The sequence below is a fragment of the Arvicola amphibius genome, chromosome 4 (assembly GCF_903992535.2).
Source record: "Arvicola amphibius chromosome 4, mArvAmp1.2, whole genome shotgun sequence".
Taxonomy (NCBI): Eukaryota; Metazoa; Chordata; class Mammalia; order Rodentia; family Cricetidae; genus Arvicola; species Arvicola amphibius.
The window spans coordinates 12,675,157-12,689,679 of NC_052050.1; the positions used below are offsets into that span (position 1 = coordinate 12,675,157).

Here is a 14,523-nt window from a genome sequence, read left to right on the forward strand (position 1 = left end):
AGCCTGGTCTACATAGTTGAGATTCAGTCTCAACAAAACCTAAAACCAAAACCAAACAAAAAACTAGGTCTATTAAGGAATAATGTGAGTTTTTGGGAGGGTTCTTTGAGGGTGGCACTGGGCACACATGTAGCATGCATATATATGTTCAGGTAAAACACTCAAATACATAAGTAAGAAAGATTCCTGCTCCCCTACCCTGTGTGGGCAGTTAAAGACCTCAGCCAATTATGAAAATGGAACCAGTTCTCTGAAACCTTTCATTCCTGGTGGATAAAGGATGTGTACCCTACCCTCACTAATGCCAAAATGATATTCTGGGTTTTTTGTTTTTTCCAAAACAGGGTTCCTCTGTGTAGCTTTGGAGCCTGTCCTGGAAGTCACTTTGTAGACTAGGCTGACCTCGAACTCACAGTGATCTGTCTGCCTCTGCTGCGATTAAAGGCATGTGCCACCAATGCCTGGATATGATGGGTTTTTCCTTAAACTCTGACTTTTTTCCTAAAAAATATCTGTCACTTTGGGGAAACTGAGGCAACATAATAAAAACTTCCAGGAGGAGTTTAAAAAAAAAAGCAGGCAGCAGAGTCCCAAACTAACCTCTGCCACTGTCTTTCCAAATAGTTCTGCTCAGCCTGCCAGGCTACAGGACAGCGGCCAACAGAAGCCAGACAGTTTCAAACATGGGAAGAATAGACGGTTGGGTTTTAAGAGGCTAAAAGAAATAAAGTCTAAGAGAGCATCCCAGAACCTAACACTGCTAGCTTAATGGGTTGTCTTTCAAGATCATTCCCTCAGCAGGAGAAACCCTAACTCTAAAAATGCTTGCTGGAAGAAAGCCTCGAAAGGCCTTCCTGAAATGCTGATTCTCAACTGGGTGCTGGGTGAGAAAAGTCTTGGGTGGTTTTCACCCATACCTGACTTCTATCAAACCCCAAAGAATGGCAGAAAACTGGGACTCGAGGCCCCAACTACATCCACACCCCACTATGAGACTCATGGAGAGTTGACTCTGGCCATCCAGAGATCCCTGACTTCACTTCAAATGACCAAACACTCAAAGCATGACCTTACCTGACAGTCGACTGACCTTATCGACTACTTCAATGACTTGGATTGCTTTAAAAAAATATCTGTCAAAGTCATCTGTTGGCCAAAGATCTGAGACCAGATAGGACCATGGAAGGCCCCTACCTAGGGTCCCCGGCATCTGGCACAGACTCGGGACTCCACCAACATTAAGGCCTGAGTGATGGCCACTGAATCGTATGCATGTCGGCAAATAGCATGTAATGGTCCTTCAGAGAGGCCTGGTTTTCTGTTCCTTGCCTTTAAAGGCCTTTTTCTCAAAGAGCAAGAGTGAAAGGAAAACCTTTCACCTGCTGGTTCCGCAGCAGGTGAACTTGGTTTTGGGACCAGTCAAGTGATTCTCCCATAAGCACAGCCAGGAGATGGTTTTTAAACTTAGGAAGTCCACAGACACTCGCCTTACCCTCTCACCGTACACTCTAGCTTCTTTCTGTGACGACACCACCCCAGCTTCCCTTTCCAGGCCCTCACTGAACCCCACCCAGACCATGATACCACTCTCCCCCACCAGCCACATGCCCGTCATATTCCCACCCCAGAAGACCAATGTCCACTCGGGGCTCCCGCGAAGCTGGGGGAGCGCGAGAGGCAGGCCCCCATCCCTCGGGTACCACACCCCCAGTCCCACGTGGAGAAGGGAGACAGGGTACTTACACGCTACTGTCCGTCATGGACATGGAATCGTCGGTCAAAGCGTCGCTGGAGATCTCACTGTCGTTGGCGCTGGTGGCTGGTGCAAAGACATAGCCGGAACCTACGTGGTAAGGGTTAACGGGGTCGTTTCTCTTGAAGGACCTATGGGGAAAGTACAAGAGGAGCGTGGTCACTATTGCCCACCAGAAACCCAGGTCTCATCAGGGGACCCCAGAATGATACAGTGCACAATTCCACATCTGGTTCATGTCACTTGGTTGCTCAGGTCTAGCTGCAAGCCTGAGCAGATGGCCACAAAGAGAAGACTGGTCGTCACTGACTCCCCTTGGAGGGAAGGCGGGCTGGGTTCCCCGAACCTTAGAAGATGAGGGGTCCACCACAGCATTGCTGCAGCGACTGCCAGGGAATGAATGTTACCGACTCCTAGGACTGGATTCTAGGACTGAGACAGGGTAAGAGCTAACTAAAAGCAGCCTCTAGACAGGTGTCTTTTTTTCTCCTGGTCTCTACATCCAAGCCTGATGGAATAAGCCAATTCCCAGACCAACAACTTGTGAGGTCCTAACTCCGGTGTCCGAGGTCTGCCAGCCTACTCCAGAAAGACTAACATCTAGGAGTCAGGGTAACATTCCCACTTTGACCGAGGCCTGCATTAGCCAGGCAGATGGGACAGATAATGTCTAGGTGGCCCGCACAGTGCCTGCGGCACCCTTCCCCCCACCATGGCTTCCCTTAGGGCTGGCTGAGGCACCAGGACTGAAATGAGCAGCTGTGTCAGAGGCAGGCCTGGACCCCTCCTCCAAGGGTCTCCAGCCCCTTTGTCTTAGTGGCCTGTAGGTCCCTCCAGAACAACCAGTGTGCCTGTCTCCTGCTGGGCTGCATTCCACTTGGGTCATCAGCCAAGGACTTCTGTGAGGGGGAGGGGACACAGGTCAGCGGGCTGCAGGAAGGATCCCTTCCAGGGGTCAGTCCGCCTGAAGTTGCAGGAGGCTTCATTTACCAAGCCCCTGGCATAGTCCTCCTGGGGCTCAGCTGGCAAGAGACAGGAGCAGAGGGAAGAGGCTCCGAGAGGAGCCCCACTCCACCAGCCCACAGCAGCTGCTCTGTAAAGATAGCCGTGAGGCTGGCAGCGGACAGGGCCCGAGGAAAGGTCATGACCAGCCATCTGCTCTTGCTTGCTGAGTTCCTGTCCTTGCACTATGCTGGGCTCTGGTCTTCTGGTACCCAGGTTCTGGTCAGGACACATCACCATAACGTAAGGAGTTGTCATCAGGGAGGTATGTGGGAGCTACTGAAAGCCTACCAAACCACAAGCATTATCTTAGGCAGAAGGCCTGGGGTGCTGTGTCCATTTTCTGGAGAAGTCCATTAGTGGTCCCCAGCACGGTCATCACGCTGTAGAGCTGAACCCGGTGGGCATGGCAAGGGTGCACCTTGCTATCAGTCTCTTTCTGCCTCCTATCACAAGACACTTTAGAAAGTTCTAGAATTGGAGGCAGGATATGATGGAGAGGTTTCTAGCAAGGCTAGCTGGGAAGGACCCCCTAAGACGGAGGGAACCGGGTATATCACGGCACACGAGCCGGAATATGAGAAGACTCCAGAGAGAGTACAGTGGGCAGGAGAGACTGCAGAAAGCCTTCTTCTGACTAAGAGAGTGGACTCTAACGAGCTACACTACTGAGACTGGCACAAGGGCCACCAACTGTCCTGTAAGGCCAGGGTCTATCCTAACAGGGCAGAGAGCGACAGGAGTCTGGGGGATAGCACTATGGACAGTAGTTACTAGCAGCACAGACCTAAGAGGACTGAGAGGAGGGGCAGGCGCAGACACGGGGCCCAGTAGGGATGGACCTGTTGTCCACTTTGGTGACAGTGGAGCTGGAATAGAGTGTGGGAGGAAGCCCCACTGTTAAGAGTTCATCCTATGAGGGGGTGAGAGAGCTAAGCATCGAGACTGGAGCGTCAGTGAGAACCGACCGACGGACACGAGCTGGGACAGGGTTCTGTGCCACTGCGCCAGTCTGGATGTGTCCCTTAGAAACAGAAATGCCTACAAGTGCACGCCAGGGGTGCCGTGTGCAAACCAGCCGTACGCTTTTGACAAGTGACTCCAAACCGGCCCTTGGCCACTGGCCCTGCCCTAAATCGCTGAGGGCAGGAGATCATTGCCTCTCAATGCTTTTTAATGAGAACTTTGACTGCTAAACCATCCTTGCCTGTGCCTCATCTGTATGTGCTCAATCTGGGGTTCCCAGGCACCCAAAGTGGCAGGGACTGAGACCAAAGGGAGGCAGAGAAGACTGCGGGGTGACCAGTTGTTCTAGCATCCTGGCCAATGGGGTCTGATTAGAAAAGAAAGGCTCTCTGCTCACCAGCGCCTCTAGAGGCCGAACCAGAGGCAACAGGACACACAAATCAGAATGAAGATGAGGCCAATAGAGATCACCAGGTGGGAAGGGACAGAGATAGACCAAAACTTTAAAACAGACTAGTAGTCCCCTACTGTGATGGGCCAGCCGCCTCAGAGAAGACTGGCAAGGTAACCACTCCTGTTCCCTCCTGTCCTTGGGAATCCAGCGGTCTGTACAGCCTGTACACTCAAGATAGGAGCAGAAGGCTCCTGGAGTTGGCTTGGCTTTGCTGGACCAACACACATCCCCCCTAGGTGTGGGGCTCCCCATGAAAAACATGGCCAAAGCCTCTAAAGGCCTGGGCAAGGGCACTGAAATTTGGGGGGATTAACCCCAAAAACATTCCCAGGACCCAACTGCCAGCAAAAGTGGAGAGACCTGTGTTCCTGAAACCTCTTCTATTTTCTCCTGTAGTCTTTAGCATGGATTCACAGCTGAAACCTATTCTGAGCCCCAAACTGTGTGGTCTGTGGGGGCATAATCCATCTGCACATGTGTATCCCCAACACCAAAAGTGGGGGGTAGGTGGGGGCTGGGCAGGAGCTCCAAACTTGGCTGAGGCTCCTTCAAAGACCTACATCCATCAAATGGGTTGCTGAAAAGGTTCTGAAGAGGCATGGCACAGGATCACAACAGCCAAGGCGGCCTGAAACAGCGTTCCAACACCTTCCCTCCCCTCGGTCTTGCTATCTTGGTGGTATTAACACATCAGCTATGTTTTAGATCTAAGACTTATACTTCAGCCTCCACAGGGAGAAAATGACTCAATAGAAATTCCTTCCTCACCACGGCAACCAAAGAGGATACCTAAGTCAAAAGGGTGTGCGCACGTGTGTGCCTGCACATGCTCCTTTTGCACATGGCTCCCAAAATAAACTTAATCTCCCTCCAGTTCCAAAATAGAGGGCTACTGTGTGATCAACAATTAAAACCGGAATCCGCTGCTCTTAAACTCAACTGACTGCAATCGAGCACCCGGGTTTTCCTCCAATCACAACACGGCGGCAGCAGGGTGGTGGGGAGACACAGAAACTCACCTTTTAAGTGCTCGGAACTTTCTCCAAAGTGCCACGTAATTTTAGGAAAATAGATCAGAGCTGTCTTCTTGTGATTGCTTAAAAGGGGGGGAGGGGGACTGGAGCGTGCCACCTTAATTGCACCCAGATGAGGACTTCTTCCTTCGGGAGGGCTGTACTCCCAACTGGGCAGGAACTTTGCATTCCTGGGGAGTGTGCAGGCTTGGGGTACGTTCTGTGTGAGGGGTGCACCCATGGGCCACTCTGCCATTGAGCAGGCATGGGGCTTTCCGCTAACAAGTAACACAGCCCTCTGGGTCCTTGAGGGAATGAAGTGTCTACCTCTTATCTCTAGATGTTGGGGCCACCTCTGTTCCTCAAGAGAATCCTATCCAAGGACCTCATTCTGGGGGCCCTCTCCCAACAGTACAACAAAAGGAACCGATTTTGAAGCTGAGCTTGGGACTCTGCATGAGCCTTTGACATTTTACCGTAAGGTCAACACCCTCCCTTCAACTAGCATTTTGGAAGGCGAGATCAAGGGATGGCTGGCCAGTAAGGGGTCAGCGTCTTCTGTAACCAGGCGAAGTTTGACAAGTGTTATCTTAGCCAGCTGCGGTCACTAGCGTTCTGTCCTCCAATTACTGACCAATGCTCCCGGCATATCTTTCCTATGGCATCACTTTCTTTGATAATTGAAGCCAAACTTGATTCCAATGGCTTCTCACAAAAATGGGCCTCATCAGCGAGTTCTTGCAGAGAACAGGAAGCCTTTGCAGCCAGCACAGGGCCATCTGCCGGGCCCCTAGGATTTTAAGCCAGGCCAGAGCAGAGGGCCCAAGGGGAGGCAGATGAACCCCTGCCCAGAGTCAGGGCAGAAAAGGATCTTTCTGTACGCCCAACACTGTATCCTCCCTCTTAAAATAAGTGTGGGCCTAGCGCCTGAGATCACAGCCCCTGGCTCCACACACCTCCACACTGGGAGGGGGAAGGGGAGTGTTGTTTGTGTGAGGGGTTAGGACACACGCTCCCACCACCAGGTCACTTATGCCCTTGGTTATTTATAGAGACCATCAAAAGTCCAAGCATCCCACTCGACCAACCACGCACAAACCAGAGCCCTTCCCTCCGAGGATAATTTCTGCTCTTCCGTCTCAACTATTTATATTAAACCCGACACCAAATCGGTAAGACTACAAACGAGTCCTTAGGAACCAGGCTCCTCTGAGTGCCCACATAAACACAGGGCTTGGAAGACCAGCCGGTGCCTTGGGCACCCAGCGGCCGGGAGGACTCCCAGCAGCGGAGGCAGACAGGCCCTCTGCAGGTACCAGCTGCTTCAGCTCCTTTACTGGGTCACTTCCTCAGCCCATCCCCTAAGCCAGGCAGGATGGGGGAGCTAGCTGATGAGGAAGGCTCAACTCTGACAGTAAGGCCGGTTGGTCTCTGTGTTCCATGAACAGGCTGAGAGGCAGACTTGAAAAGGTTCAAAGGGGAGAGGATGTTGAGGCACGGGAAGAGGGGCTCCTCTAAAATAGTACAGTGACAAACGGGCTGAAGCCCCAGACTTGCTATTTAAAAGGCTATGTGTTGACTCTGCTGCCCTTTCCAGAGAGCCACTCATTACGGTTAATTATACTAATTATAACACTTAACATCTTTTTCAAAATGCTTCCCTTCACAAAAGGCTTTCAAGTTTATTATTTTGATCCTAAGAAGAACTTTAGAACATAGACAGGAGAGACAGTGCCCACAGATGGGACCATGAAGTTTAGAAAGTTTCAAACCAAGTAAGGCCATTGGCCAGGGCTGAAACTCGTTCTTTCAGAGACACTGCACACAGACTAGGAAACCTTGCGTCTTAAAAAGACCATCTGGGTGTGTCTTAGATTATCTTTTAGGATGCCCTTGTTAAGACGTTTGCCCTTTGGCTGGGCGGCGGTGGCGCACGCCTTTAACCCTAGCACTGGGGAGGCAGAGACAGGTGGATCTCTGTGAGTTCGAGGCCAGCCTGGTCTACAGAGCAAGTTCCAGGACAGGCTCCAAAGCTACAGACAAACCTGTCTCGGAAGCCCCCCCCCCCCCCCAAAAAAAAAGACATATGGGCTTTGTGGAATGCTGGTAAAACATTTCATTCCAACTTAGCAGTGGGAGAAAATCCACTTGCTCTGTGCTGCTATCAATGACATCCACAGTCCCCAGCCAGGAAGACAGGGCTCCCGAATCTCAAGTGCTTTGCAAACTTAACACTGATTATATCCTAAATATGAAGCCTCTGGGAAGAGGCAAGCCAAGGTTTCGCCTAGGCTGCCCACCCACAAGGAGAAGCCAAAGCAGAGAGTCTTGCCTGGAGAGCGCTTTCTTACTGCCAGCCTCCGAAACCACACTGTGCTATTTACAAAGGTGACACTCTGGGCTGACACAGAAGACCCACTGTCAAAAGGCTGCTGGAGAGGCAGCCTTACCACAGGCCTTAAGGAGTCTCATCGCTGCCTGCCAAAGCTGGAGGGTAAGGAGGCCAAGAGCAAAGTTTACCTACATGTCCTTGCAATGGAGCAGGGCAACAGATGCAGGTGCCTGGGTGCAACCAGCTACAGCGGGCCCCAACAGCTTCATGCCAACAGCCTAGCTCGCTACAAGCTCAGAGCCACTGCAACAACCCCCTCCTGAGAGCCTACACTTGCCTGCAAAAGCCAAGCCAGTTCCCTTTAGGTGTAGACCAGATAGTCTGAAGTGTTAAATTCACTCCCAAAGCTGCAAGAGCGCCCTCTGGTGGCTGAAGAGCAGGCCCTCCCCCTTCTTACAAGCAGTCAAAACCCAAGAGCGTGCCTACCTACAACAAGCAGGACTAACTATGGGATCCCAAGTGCTCCGTGGCAGCAATCAGGGGCATACCCCCTCCTGCTGGGGGACAATGGAGACCACGCCCCACAAAGATAGCAAGAAAACAGACGTAGACTGCGTCCACAGTCCCTGACACAGAGGCAGAATAAAGCCTGCCTGCAGATAGCAATCCAGTGTCAGCCCACCACTCTCCCTGCACATCATAAGCACAAGCCTAGAATTAAAAGGTGTGTTCTCTTTTGGGCTCTCTGGAGAGGCGAAGGGACAGAAAAACTCATTCCAACAGGAGGTCTGAAGTTGCCTGCAAAGGCCAAGAATCTTGAGACTTGGCCAATCTATAATGGTCTGTTTGTCTTTGAAGTATTGAAAAAGAGAAAGTGCTCAGGAGGGGCCGGTCCTCTCACACTTCTGTATCAGCACTAAACAACAAGCCATCAACTGAGGTCTGACCCTGGGGCTCCAAAACATTTCAAAGCTGGATGAATAGCCCAGCAGACTCTAAAGCAAAGGCTCCTTCGCGTGAGGAAGTCACAGGACTTTCCCCAAGTTAGTTAGAAGTCTTCCTTGCTGGGAAATACCTAATTCTACAAAGGGAACCACCAACTAGGTGGCTAAGCCAATCGCTAGCTCTTATCTTAACAGAAAGTTCAAAAGATCCCACCTACCCCTTCGCAGGTGCACACGTTTATTTCCCGTGTCTCCACAACCCCGCTGCCCCGCCCCCAGCCAGTGATTCTACTTTGATGACCAGCGGTCAAATGACCCCTTCCCAAACTGGCGCTCGGTGGGTCTAGTGACTCACAACTCACGGGCATCAAAAGCTACTATATTCTTATTTTCTTTCTCTTCTCTTCTCTTTCCCTCCCAGTAGTCCAGGATAATAAGTAACCACCTTAATAAATACTGCTTTCCACTGTTTGAAGTTAGCACTGGAAGGGCTACAGGTACTCAGCTGTGCGTACATTGCCCCCCCCCCCACACAAAACACGAGATCAAAGGGTTTCTACTAGCTAGAAGTCCCAGCTCTCAACCAACCTTTACCAGCTTCCAAAGCCTAGCCACCCGCCCACCTACCTTAACTGAAAATATTTGCAAAGCTAACTCAATCCTCCAAACCGGGGCCCCACCGCCCCGCCCCACCCCACTCCCCAACCAAAAGCCTTACCTGAATGCATTCTCAACGGTTTCCGTGGACCTCACGCTCGCTGTGGCCCGCAGAGTTTTGCTGGACAAGCCAACCACGGTGGGCGAAAGTTTGCACTTCAAGTCGGCACAAGTCCACTCCTCTTCTTCGTTCAAGGTGGGGAGGTAGCCGCACAGGACCTTAAGGCTCCCCAGTCCCGCATTGCTCATGTAAGCTGTGTTCTCTCCCCCACTCCTCACATATTCGAGGTATATGTCCGAAGTCAAAAACATCTGGTAGGCATTTTCCTCCATCACAGCCTGGACCTCAGTCTGCGCCTGGTCAAACATGATGGAGTCGATCTGTTGCTTCTTGATGCCATCCCGGATGTAGGTCTTGGTGGCAGGTTTCAGCTGCTTGGAGACGATGCTGTTGTTTTCAATGTACCTCTTATAGATTGCTTTGGCTACTCGCAGAGTTTTGGTATCCTTCAAGTTCATCTGCCTGAATCCATTGCAGGCAAACCAGAAGTCCAGGGTATCCACACATTTCTCCCTCTCCAGGAAAGTCCGGAAGAGGTAAGCACCATCCTGGTCGCCCAACAAGGAGTGCAAGGACTTGGTCCACCTGGTCAGAGGGGAATCAGGGGAGGCCCGCCCCTCGGGCTCCCCCAGCCCATCCTCATTCCGCCTAGCATTAGAGGAGACAGGCATAGGTTTGGTGGACTGGCCCTTGCCCACACTGGGCTGGCACGGTGGGGTCTCCCCTTCTTCTCCCGGAACCGGGGGCCGCGGAGCATCCTCACGGAAGCTGCTGCTGGGATCTGGAAGGAGAGTCACTAACACAGCACTACTCATGGTGAGGGAAAGCGTCTCACTGAGTTTAGGTTTTGTTTTGTTTTTTTTCTCCTCCTCTTTCTTCTTCCAGTTCCTCTCAGCAATCGGCTTGGTCTCTCTCAAGTCAGCAGGGGCTCATCTGAGCCTCCTCTCTGGAAAGAAAAGGAAGGGAGGGGGAGGTGGGAGAGAGAAAAGGGTATTGATCTAATCAAAACCAGATCTACCCAACATCAAAGCAAGAAAGTAAACAGGCTTTTCAACTCCTCAAATTCAAATCAAGCAACCCAGCTATCCGCGAAGTGCTCATCTCAAGTATCCGACGCAGCTTTTTCAAAGGCGAAATCTGAGCTCCCCACACACTTTTTTCCGGGGAGGGGTGAAGAATGAGAGGGGGAAGGTGAGGAAAAAGCAGAGGGACGCGGGAGGTGTAAAACACAACCTTCCTCACAACCGCGGGTCCCAGGGACACTCAGGGTAGCCCAGCTGGACCCACTCCCACAACCCGGCTGAGTGCAGGTGAAACCAATTTCTGTAAACTTCCCCACTCTGCTCTGCATAGATAACTCAAGCTCTCAAAGTGCCCTTCCCCGGCATCTGGTTCCCATTCCCCCCACCACCTCCTCCCTCTGCACTCCCTCGTCCCACTTCTTAGAGAAGATCCTCGCCTGAAAAAAAAAGCCCGCCCAACATCGGCGGAAAGGGGCTCAGGGACTCCTGAATTCAACACGCACCCCCATATTCCTGATGAAAATATTGCCTGAACTCAAGACTCTCCACCAAGAACCTGGCTCAGTCTACATCCCTTGTCTTCTACGCTTCCCCAAAGCAGAAACCAGTTCACTATGTAATAGGCTTTGATCTTCAAACTTTGAAAGAGAAAAGAGAAACCTCGAGACCCGCCGCCCCCGGCTCCCCCAATCCACCTCCTGGAGCCGCGAACCCAACAAAACCGGATCAGAAGGCGTCTCACGCTACTACAGCCAGTGCCAAGAATCCCAAACTCCACTGATCCCAAGCCATTCTTTCTCCAAAAGAAAAGAAGTCTTATCTAACCAATAAACAAGCTGCTCTCTCTAGCCAGGGAAGGATCAAACTAAGAAGGGCAGGGGCGGGCTGGGGAACCCGGAGGAACGCCGGGCCAGCTGCTCTAGACCCCGGGCCTGGGTGGAAGCACCCCGCCCCAGTCCTGGATGTCCGGCAGCCAGGCTGAGCACAAACCCGCGAAGTGGCGGGGCCGCGGGTAGCGCCGGGCACCCGGGCGCAGAGGAGGTGTTGAGACGCCGTTACCTGGAAGATGAAGGCCGCCAAGGCCGGGCTCTCATCTCCTCTGAGTCCCTCCGGTCCCGTCCCTCCCCGGCCCAACTGCAAACGAACGCCTCCAGTGTCCCGATGCGCAGTCACCAGGAGCGAGGCCGGAGACTAGAGAGCCCGGGTAGGGGGTCGCTCCCAGGCGTCAAGCCTCTTAGAGGCTCCCGGAGAAAAGGCACGGAAAGCAGCCGCCTAGTCCAGAAATGGCGACGCGCGGAGTCTCGGCCTCTCCGCAAAAGGGGCGGCGAGGAGGAACGCGGGGGGCGCGAGCGCCCCGGACTCCGGCCGGTCCAGCGCTCAGACTGAGCCTCTACCAGCGCTCGGGGCACCTAAGCGCGGACCCGCGGCTGGGAGGGGGGGAGACGAGAGAGGAAAGAAGTGGGAGGAGGCGGGGAGGGGGCGGGAGGGCAAGAGGGGGCGCCGCTACCCTTTCATCCCACCTTCCAAAGGCACTCGCGTGCGTACGCACACCCCGACTCATCCACACCCACGGCGACTCGACCCCCGAGGGCGAGCTGCCCGTCTCCGCCTCAGACCCCGACGCCACTTGGAGAAGTCTCCCTGACCGGCCCCCCCGACACCCCGGGCCCCGCGTTGGGGAGGGGGACTCCGACGCATCGTTCGCTGGGCCGCCCGGCCAAACCCCCCGGAGCGCTGGGCGCCGAGCCCGCAGCTTCCCCTCCGCGCCGGCCCGGAGCGCGCCCCGAAATAGCCGGCCTGCCAACTTCAAAGCGCCGCCCCGCACATCAAAGCGCGCGGGCCGCCAGACCGCCGCGGCCTCCGCACTCACCATTGATCCGCTGGCGCACTCCTCGTCGAGACCTCGCAGGCGCCGCGGGCAGGGCCCCGGCCCGGGTCCCCCGCTGGACTCGCAGAGGCAGCCCCGGGCCCCCCCCGGACCCGCCCGGGCAAGGGGAACATGGGGAATCTCGCGGAGGCGGAGGAGGGGGTGCGCAGAAAACAACGATCCCGAGGCGAGAGCTAGCTCCGCACCGGGGAGGGGAGCGTGCGCCCCGCTGCCCCTTTTATGCAAAAGATCCGAGTGGGCCTCCGCCCCCGCCGCGGCCGCCCCTCGGCCCCTCCGGCCCCCGCCCGGCCGGCTTTCAACCCAGGTCCTGTTTCCAGCAGTCACTAGGCGCACCAAATGTCCTCCGGGCGCTTCCAACAAAAACTGCGCTGTGGATTTAACTGTGCACTTCAAAGGCGCGAGCCGAGCGCACGGTCCTGGAAGGGAGGTACGCGAGCCGCACCCGGGCCAGCCCAGCACGCTCCTGCGCCCCTCTGGGGGCCATGCAGTCCGCACACCTCTCTGCTACCCACGACTTGCACCCTCCTGCCCCCTTCCGTGGCCCCGTACCCCGCTGCCAGCCGCCCCCAGTCGCCCCAGGCTTTCTTGCAAGCAGCTGCTCCGGGACAGAACCTCCGACCCCACCTTTTACAGCTGAGCTCTCCGTTGGGGAGGCGGGCGCCTCGGCCTCCGGGTGGCCCCGGAATCCATCGCGATCGGGGGCTTATTTTTAATTTCCCCGTTCTTGGGCCGTTATTCAGTTGCCAGGACCTTATCAAAGCACAGCCGGCTCCAGCCGACTCCCCCGGGCCGGGCTCAGGGAGCCAGTGATCCCGCCGCGCCAATCACAGCGGCGCTCGGCCGGCCCGCGCCGCCCGCCTTAAAGGGACAGCGCGCGCCCGCTCTGCCCCGCCCCGCCCCGGCCCCCGTCTCACACTCCGCTCCCGCGTTAACCCTTCCGCAGTCCTTGTCCGCCCCCCGCCGGCTCCCGGCGGCCCCGGGGCTCTCTCGGCCAGAGTTCTGATTTCATCTTTCAAGTTCTCCGGCCTCTTTGCTCAAGCCTCCTCCCCCTGCCTGCCCTGGAGCTCTCAGCTACGGAATGCCAGTTCCTTGTAGCTCTCTGGTCATCGCAAGAACTGCAAGCAAGCAGAGCGTGCCCACCCCCCATCATCAAATACTTTCCTACCTTTATTCAAGTTTCCCTGGAAATTTGGATTGGGAGGGCCTTCTGGAAGGAACTGTAGCCCTAGGATCCGCTGGCCAAGTGTCTTAGGGCATACTCTGGCTGGGACCCATAAGGCATGGCACGTGTGTGCGTGCGTTTGTGTGTGTGTGTGTGTGTGTGTGTCACGCGCGCGCGTGCCCTCTTGTGTTCTAGTATCTAAGTTAATATAGGAACAGTTTGTGGACGATTTGCAGTCGTGTTTGTGTGAAAGTGGGGAGACCTGCTTTGTAGTCAGGGAACACCCCTCAGTTCCCCAGTTTGCAACCTTGCATGGCAGTCAGAGCCTTCCTTGTACACACATTGACTTCTCAACAAATTCGTGCCCACCACGCTCTTCCAAAAAGGTTGCCACCATCCCATATGTTACATATTAAACGGCCGTGGAATGCCTCACACACACGCATGCAATGTTAAAGTATAAAAATTCACCCCATTGTCACCTTTGGATTCCGTCCCATCTTCTCCCCAAAATGTTTATAAGGCAGAGCCCTTAAAAATGTGTCATAAGCCCAGAGCATTTATTTACATATCTATTGTAGAATGTTTCCTCATGGAAACATTTCCTCATGGGTGAGCTAATGATCTTTTCATCCTATGGGGGGAAATAAGAGGTGAGGATGTAGCCTGGTATAGTTATTACCTTGAATGCACACAACTCTGGAAGCCCTGGGTTCCACCCCTGCCCCTCCCACCCCACACCAAGTAAACCAGAGTTGATGACAACTGGCTGTCACCTCAAAGATAGAACCAACAGAATGAGAATTCCAAGACCAACGTAGTAAATTTGAAGCCAGCCTGGGCTATTTAAGACTCTCTCAAAACAACAGCGCTAACAAAATAACAACAACAAAACCCACAGAAAAGTAATCCAAAAAGAGGAAAGAAGTGAAAGCCAGGGCCCTGGCACTACCCTGCTGTGCGGGGGTTTTGCTCGCAAACCACTCATTTTGTCTGTCCTGTTAACTTAAAAATGAATGAAGGATAATCACTCGGCTTTGGGAACTTAGAAATAGGTGAGAAACATGACTGTCCAAAGGGAACGAGTAAGTGCCACCCAGGTTCTACTGGAGAAGAAACTGGGGCTGTGACAAGGGACAAGAGAAACTCCACGGCTCAAGCCTCCAAAGTCAATAGCCTAGAAATGAGAGAGACCCTCCTCTGTGTCCATGGTCAATACACCAGCTTGCCCTGCAACCAGGAGCTCACCTGTAGAGAGCCAACAGTGTA

General features: G+C 53.9%; 1 protein-coding gene across 4 annotated transcripts in view; it reads right to left on the minus strand.

Moving 5' to 3' along the window:
• Positions 1-12,861, minus strand: part of Axin2 (axin 2) — a 28,802-nt gene extending 15,941 nt beyond the window's left edge. Inside the window, exons 1-3 of one of the 4 annotated variants that reach the window (XM_038328067.1) lie at positions 12,717-12,861; positions 9,183-10,128; positions 1,744-1,884 (exon numbers count right to left, since the gene is read on the minus strand). In XM_038328067.1, coding sequence (XP_038183995.1) covers positions 1,744-1,884; positions 9,183-9,997 — 956 coding nt within the window. In that variant the 5' untranslated portion in view covers positions 9,998-10,128; positions 12,717-12,861. Of the gene's footprint in view, positions 1-1,743; positions 1,885-9,182; positions 10,129-11,263; positions 11,550-11,724; positions 11,818-12,074; positions 12,425-12,716 lie in introns of those variants that run through there. The other 3 variants (XM_038328068.1, XM_038328070.1, XM_038328069.1) reach the window with 3 other exon arrangements.
• Between the last annotated feature and the right edge of the window lie 1,662 nt (positions 12,862-14,523).